The sequence below is a fragment of the Podarcis bocagei genome, assembly GCF_964188305.1.
Source record: "Podarcis bocagei genome assembly, chromosome: 10".
NCBI lineage: Eukaryota > Metazoa > Chordata > Lepidosauria > Squamata > Lacertidae > Podarcis > Podarcis bocagei.
The window spans coordinates 65058660-65066600 of NC_138135.1; the positions used below are offsets into that span (position 1 = coordinate 65058660).

Consider the following 7941-nt stretch of genomic DNA (forward strand, 5'->3'; position numbering starts at 1 on the left):
GGAGTCAAGTGCTGCGGCAGCAAGGCTCGCGATCCGTGGAAGGGAGCTGCTAAATGGCGCGGGTTGCTTTTTTTTGGGGGGGGGGAGGGGTGGAAGTTAGGGTTGCAAATTGCAATGCACAAAGCAGCACTAATAATAATAATAATAATAATAATAATAATAATAATAATAATAATAATAATAATAATAATAATAATAATAATAATAATAATAATGCAAAGGACCCAGCCCGCTGCGCGTTATCCCAGCCTGGTGATGATGGCGGCTGGCTGTCGCCCCCACCCACCCCGCCCCGCTGCAGACGCAGCGTCTCTAACCCGCGGAGAATGACCTTCCCCATCGCCGCCCGAGAAAAGGCGCGCCGAGGAATTCCCGCCCTTGCGCTCGTAAGCCGCCCTCTTCCCGCTCATGCATATGCAAATCCGGCTCCCCTCCACTGGCTGCGGCGAGAAAAGCCGCCCTTCTCATTGGGCGCCGCGCTCCAGCGCATGCAGATGAGATGAGAACCTTCCCTTTTTCTCGCCCTCGCCCCGCCTCCGGTGATGAGAATTTTTCAGACGGTGTAACTTTCCGCGTCTCTCTTACTATCAGCAAATAGTCCCGGGGAGCACCGGGGGCGGCGGCCGCCCCGAAAGCCGCAGCGGCCCCAGCTCGCCGAAGAAAAAAGAGGGAGAGAAGTCAGCCGCAACCCCCCGCCCCACCTCTCGGATCTACTCCTAGCGGCGGAGATCTGGGGTTAGAGGGTGGGGGCGGGGGAGGACACCGCGCGTCCCTACCGCCAGCCAGTTCCCTCGCGGAGGGATATTACCGTAATGTGCGGGTGCGCAGCGAAATATCGAGAGTTAAGAAGAGGCGGCGCCGCGGAGCGAAGTGTTCAGAACAGGCGAGCGCTGCCGGGAAGAGGCTGAGTCGCTGCTGATACTGCTGCTTCTGCTTCTGGGCTGCGCGCCTCCTTTGCGGCGCTGGATTGACTTCGGAGCCGCGCGGGCTCCAGCCGAGTGGATTTTCGTCTCGCGTGGGGTCCTTTTCCCCCCCCACCCCCCAAAACCAACAACAATTCGTGGCTCCTGGACCAAGCAACAGAGATCATTGTTTTTCCTTCTATATTTATAATAAATACATACATATATAGGGTTTTTTTGTTCCTTTTCTCCTCCTCTGTTTTCGTCTGGGATTCTCTGCTCGTCTCCGGGAACCAATATATTTTTGGAGAGGGTGTTTTCTTCCATCAGAGAGGGGGGAAAAAGAGATCTGCAAGATCCCCACCACCCTCGACAGCTGCTTACAAGTCGCGATCTCCGTCTTGGGAGAGAGAGCCTCCGTCGCTGGCCTTTCTCATCTGCGCTCATCAGCTGTTTTTTGGGGGGAAGGGGGTGTTGGTCATCGTCCTCCCCCCTTTTTTCCCTCCCCTTCTCCGTTTTCTGCCCATTGACTTTTGACAACCTCGAGGGGAGCGGGGGGCGTCGGATCTCCGCATCGCGGTGGTGGTTCCCCCCTTTTTTTCCTACTCCACCCTTCCAGCCGTCCCCCCTTTTTTTGGAAGATGTTACTCTCCAAGTTCGGATCCCTCGCTCACCTCTGCAACCCAACCAGCATGGACCACTTACCGGTCAAGATCCTCCAACCAGGTAAACAACCCGTGACATTTGCTTCTCTCCCTTTTTCCGGGGGGGGGGGTGTCGGTTTTATTTTTATTTTTTCTTCTGCGCGGGAAGAGAGAGAGAGAGATGTATGTGCTCTGTAAGCCTTCTGCGTCGCTGGGGCTGCGGCAGCTTTTCTGACCAGGATCTCGGCAGTGGGGCTAGATTTTCTGCTATTTTGCGGGTATAGAAACACACCCGATCCCGGATAACCCAGTTCTCGCGGTTGGGTTTTATGTGGTTTTTATTTCACCCCACCCCACGTCGGGGGATTGGGTTGGGGGCATCCTTACCTATCAACATGGCTGGGAGCGGTGGCGTTTGGGGAGAATTCCTCCCGAGAATGCGAGAGGCGAAGGACACGTGAAAACCCCTTCCCCACGTCAAACGGGCTTGTTTGCAACTGGCTTTCCTCCCTGCTGGAGTTTGTGGTTTGGGTGATTTCCACTTGCGACCTTTTCGTGGGTGGCTCTTGTTTCGAGGACGGTTTCGGTGTGTTGTGTGTGTTTTCTCCCTGGAGTGAGACGGCTCCCCTTCTCCCTAAGGTGCCCTCGGTGATACATCTAGACGTCGCCCCCTTTCTAACCCCCCTTCTTGTTTCCTTCCCGCCTCTTAGTGAAAGTGGAGAAGGAGCCGTTCGATAAGATCTATCAAGTGGGCTCCGTCTTGGGCAGCGGGGGATTTGGCACCGTCTATGCCGGGAACCGCATCTCCGATGGCTTGCCGGTAAGACGAGACTCCCGACCACGAGGCTTTTGTTGCTGCTTCCACCCCCGCAGCCCCCCCCCTCCCACCGTGCGTGGCTGGAAATCCCGGCCACGGCCCCTCCCAGAGCGAGGCGATGTCCCCGTGCCACCCGGTTGCCCCCCTAACCCCCTCTTTTTCTCCTCGCCCTCAGGTTGCCGTCAAACACGTCGTGAGGGAGAGGGTGACGGAGTGGGGCACGATTGTAAGTATCCCGAATCGCAAAAAAACCCTTGTGCTATCCCTTGCTCTGCTTCCCCCCCCCCGCCCCCCTCAACTGCATTTATCATGGAGGGCTAGCTATTGTTTTGTGGGGGTCCCCTTTCCCCTCCCTCCAGGCTGCTGCCGCTGCCACCATCTCCTCCTCTCCCGCCTCTGTTATTGTTTATGTTTTTTCCGGGGAGGGGGGAAGATTTGGCGGGGTTTCTCCTCCTCCCGCCCTCCCCTTTTGACTGCGGCAGGAGAGAGAGCAGTCTTTGGGCTTCCCCTTCGCTCCAGCCTCCCTGCTCTGCTGGAGTTTCCATTTGCAGGAAGCCCCGCGATTGGTTTTTTCAGATGGCCAAGAAAGGGGGGGGGGTTTCCCTTCCTTCCCCGCCTCCCCTTCTTGATATTCCGAAAGCTTCATCATGTCTTCCTTTTTTACCCCTCTCTCCCTCTTCCCTCCTCCTGCCGCTGCTTTCAGGGTGGAGTTATGGTACCCTTAGAGATCGTTCTGCTCAAGAAAGTGGGGTCCGGGTTCCGCGGGGTCATCAAGCTATTGGACTGGTACGAGCGGCCCGACGGCTACTTGATCATCATGGAACGGCCCGAATTGGTGAAGGACCTCTTTGACTTCATCACCGAGAAGGGAGCCCTGGACGAGGAGACGGCCAGAGGCTTCTTCCGACAGGTCCTGGAGGCGGTTCGCCATTGCTACAGCTGCGGCGTGGTCCACAGAGACATCAAGGATGAGAACCTCCTGGTGGATCTGAGGACAGGGGAGCTGAAGCTCATCGATTTTGGCTCCGGAGCCCTCCTCAAGGACACCGTCTACACGGATTTCGATGGTAGGCTCCCCCTCCCACCCAGAACCTCTCTCTCAATTTCTCTTTCTCTCCCTCCTCTCTCTTAGTCACATTTTTGCCACCTACCACCAACAAGATATTTCTGCTGTAGCAGCCAGTAACAGATCTGGCAATTAAATCCTTCGCACCAGTGGCGGCTTGTGGGGGGGCGTCGAGTTGCGTAGGAAGAGAAGCGATTCCAGGCTGTGACGCAGCACTTTATATATAATTATATTTTTCCCTCCCCTGCCTTCGGAAGGATAAAAAAGGCATTTTCCTAGAGGGCGGCGTGTTTACGGTTGACTCAGGCATTGCCTCTGCCAACCTTTCCATCTGTGACCCTCTTGGGTTTATATCCCCCCCCTTTCCAAACCCACCCACCCTTCCCCATTCCTCTTTCCCAGACGATGCTTTAGAAAAACCCTGCATTGCAGATTTGAGGTGGAGAGAGGGAGTTATCCCTCCCTTCTTTCAAGTTAAAAGGAGACCGGGCTTCTCAAACTTACTGTTGCTGTTTTCCCCTTATGGGTGGGGAAAGGGGTTTTGTTTTCCCCCCTCCTCCCTGGGGAGAAAGGGAGAGAGATATCAATGGGGGGGCTCCTTCCCTGCCCACCTCTCTCTCTAGTCAGCTGCAGCATTTAGCATCTGTTTGTTGTGAAACCGGAGCCTCGTGGCCATGTGACCTTCAGCATCACGAATGGAGGTTTTTTTTTTTTTATTTGGTATCCAAGTAACAGCTCAGTGCAGAGGGAGGGCAGTTGCTAGCAACCTCTTACGCAGAGAGGCAGATTTCTCTGCTCCTTAAAAAAAAAGAATTATCCTCATTGATTTATTTTCACAAGGAAAGTGGCTGGTTTGAACGGGCTTTCGGAACCGATCAAAGCCGATTAGCTATATATAGCAAGCGAGACCCGAGTTTCACCTTCCCCCCCCTCTGTTTCCCTTCCCTCCCCTTCTCTCCCTTTGTCCTTTGTGTCTATTTTTGGTGCGGTGCAGCAGACGCCACGTGCTCTGGGAAAGCAAGCTTTATGTTAGTAAACAGTCAGCTGATGGAGATCTGCGCTATCCGCTGTGAGGGAATAGAACCACCTCGGGGGCCAGATTAAAATGTGACCTAATACTAGGCATGATATAAGCTCTAGAATTTTCCAGCCTACGTGTGGCGTGCGTGGTGTGGATTTTTTTAAACAAAAACGGTGCTCGCTTTTAAAAATATACACACATGCGCCCCGGTTGTTGCTTGATCTCGACGGAAAGTTCAGCCAACGTAAAACAAACCTCGCCGTCTTTTATCGCAGGGACACGAGTATACAGCCCTCCGGAATGGATCCGGTACCACCGGTACCATGGGAGATCCGCCACTGTGTGGTCTTTGGGCGTCCTCCTATACGATATGGTCTGCGGCGACATCCCCTTCGAGCAAGACGAAGAAATCTTGAGGGGAAGGCTATACTTCAGGAGAAGAATTTCGCCTGGTAAGTGAGGTGTTAGAGGAACGCACCCCCCCCCGGCAGTCGAAATCACAAAATTATCTCTCAATAAGTTTTTAATTTTACCGGCAAACCGTTTTAACTAGCCAGTTTTATCACTAGCCAAAACAGACGTTGACCATTGATCGCGTTGTCAACCGAGATCAAGTCGATATTGTTTTGATCTGTTGTCATGGGGCCCCTAAAAGGCATGGAAGGGGTGGCCCCCTCTCCCATAGGCCATTGCCAATTTTTGGCCTTTTTGTAATCTGAAAACAACCGTATGAGACCTTAACCCCTTTCTCCTCCTCATTCGCCTTCCCTTTTTGCGTTTCAGAATGCCAACAGCTGATCAAATGGTGCCTTTCGCTGAGGCCTTCGGACCGGCCGACCCTCGAGCAGATATTTGACCACCCCTGGATGCACAAGTCGGACGTCGCCAAGTCAGAGGATTGCGACATCCGGCTACGGACCATTGACACGGATGTTTCCAGCACGAGTTCGAGCAACGAGAGCCTGTGAAATTGCCGAGGACCTTGCGGCGGGAGGGGCGGAGCCACGAGAGGGGCGGGGCGGGAGGGGAGGAGACCAGAGTGCTGCTACTGCTGCTGCCATATGTAGGAGGGGCTAGGGGAAAAAAATTTGCATTCATTATCCTGTAGTCTGAATCTTTGTCGGAGGGACTTGATTTTTTTATTTCCCCCCTTTTTTGCCAGTTTCTGCTTTGGAACGAGAGATTTCCTTTGGAAACGCTGTTGTTTGGGAGTTTGCGGGGCCAGTACTTAGTCAAAGACTGCCCTCTTTTTATTATTTTTCCTTAAGGCAAAAGCAGTGACCTCTTTAAAAATAACACGGTGAAAACCTTTTTGCTCTCATAGAGCCTGGACTAGATTTTATTTGCTTTTTTGAGTGCCTTTTTGAAAGCTGCTTCAGTGGGACTTTCTTTTTTGAGCTGTGTATGTCCAAAGAGGACCCCGCGCATGATAGGATCGTGTTCCCTCGAGCCCCGCTGCAAAAGGTGCTTGCGGAGAGCAACTTCTATGATGCCCTGGGAAAACATGTTCAGTGATTGAATGAAGTAGTCCCGTCCTCTGGCGATGGAATACTTGAACACAGACATTTCACTCCTTCCCGGTCCCCTGTCCCCCCCCCTCCCGCACCCCACGCTTTTCCCCATTCCCCCAACTCCCCCCTCCAAGACGACCTCTGCTGCTCCCCACTCTGTTTCCAGTAGGCTGCACATGTTCTCAGCTGTTTTATCAGGAACACTCACTCAAAACTTCATTTCATCATCTCTTCCACTGGGCACACAAACACACACAAAAAGGCCCCTTCTCAACTCCCCCCCAACCTGCAAGTCTTAAAAAAATAAAAAATGTATGTATGGGCATGTTAAATGCACAATCAATGCAATATTCAAGGACTTTGTGTGTGTGTTTTTTTTCCATACCTGTATAATGTGTTTCTGTAAATTTTTGTTCCTCCTCCCTCCTCCCCATGTATTATACGGTTTTATTTATTGTCTGGAGTTTAGAAAACCTCTCACAGTCCCAATCTGTGACTATATTTATTTTAGCTAATTTATTTGTGTAGAATTATTCCAACACTGTGCTTTTTATCTCTCTTGCTCCTGTGACAAGAGTGGTTGGTCCACAACTAGTTTTTTGCATTCCTCTCTTGTCTCTTTCTCCATTTTTTGTTTGTTTGTTTTTTGTTTCAAGAAGAAGAAGAAGAAGAATTAAAAAGTCTGACCATACCTGTTTTTTGGGTTTTTTGTTGTTTTTTTCATTTCGGGTTGGAAGATGGAAAATTGTACAAAGTCTAATTTAAGGGAACTAGAGTGACTTTAAAAGTTAGTCAGTATGCCTTTTTGTCTGGTATTATTTACATACCAGAACTGTAAAGTAATGCTGTTTGGAAGGGTTTTAAATTATTGACATTATACAGTCTTTGTGCATTGGCTCTGGAAGGAAGCGTGGCAGAGTCATAAACCTTAATTTATTTTAATAGCCGTGTGTTCTGTGATCTGGTTGCATTTATGCAGCTTGGATATGAATTTTCTCTCTCTTCTGTTTAACAGTGTGAAATGTATGGAGATCATATTTTTTTATACAGGTATTTCAATTAAACCTTTTTTGTAGATAACCTGTGTGGCTTCTTCTTTTTGAACTCAGCTGTCCAGATACTGGTGGTTCTTGATACAATAATTGTAAAGAGACTGCAAGGAAACCTTTGCCCCTCCATCTCCTAGAATAATAGAATAGCAGAATTAGAAGGGACCACTAGGGTTATGTAGGAATCTTGCCCAATGACCCTGAGATTGAGTCTCATGCTCTACGGTCCCTGCTGAACTACAACTCCCATCAGCCTTAGCAAGCAAGGCCAAGAGCGTGGGGTGTTGGGAGCTGTAGTTTAACAACATCTGGAGGGCCAGAAAAGTTTGCCATATCTCCTAGAGGGTGATGGAAACTGGGCTACAGGCCACCTCACAATGGCCGCAAGCAAATAGCTTGGCCTGATGTTACTGTTTCACAATGGCTGCCGCCAGCACTGCAGGCCAGATTACTCTATCCTCGCATGATTTCGAGCAACGGCATGAGATCCTCGTGTGCCTCTGCCTTCGCAACAAGTGTGATGTCACCTGAAATCAATACACACTCCCTGAGCTGCGCATAAATACTTCTCCAATGCAACAGGTTGCCATAGTTCTCCCTAGTGGGAGACTTGGTAGCCCATGGTCCTAACCATGGCCACTTGGTTAAATCCCATAAGTTGTTCCCACTCTTGATCCTACAGAGAATCTAGCTTTACACAGAGTCAAGACAGCTGGTGGTATTTGCCCCACCTCGCTCCCACAAAGGAAAAGCAGGGGCCTTAAAAACTTTCCACACAAACAGCGAGAGGATGGGTTTGTCAGTACTTTTTGCAAACACAGATGCTTTTTTGGGGGGGTGCGCTCAAAAATGCAGAGAGAAAGAGTTCCTGGACAATGGCCGGTGGCAATCACACAGGGTCCCCGGATGTTTGACCGTCTATTGATCCCTG

At 50.8% G+C, this 7941-nt stretch overlaps 1 protein-coding gene across 1 annotated transcript; it reads left to right on the plus strand.

The window, feature by feature from the left end:
• Window positions 1–863: 863 nt before the first annotated feature.
• PIM3 (Pim-3 proto-oncogene, serine/threonine kinase) lies at window positions 864–7032 on the plus strand. The gene is made up of 6 exons (XM_081211065.1): window positions 864–1628; window positions 2257–2366; window positions 2539–2589; window positions 3067–3430; window positions 4726–4902; window positions 5234–7032. Exons 1-6 carry the CDS (start codon window positions 1544–1546, stop codon window positions 5416–5418), a joined length of 972 nt encoding a protein of 323 aa, XP_081067191.1. The 5' UTR covers window positions 864–1543; the 3' UTR covers window positions 5419–7032.
• The last annotated feature ends 909 nt before the right edge of the window (window positions 7033–7941 follow it).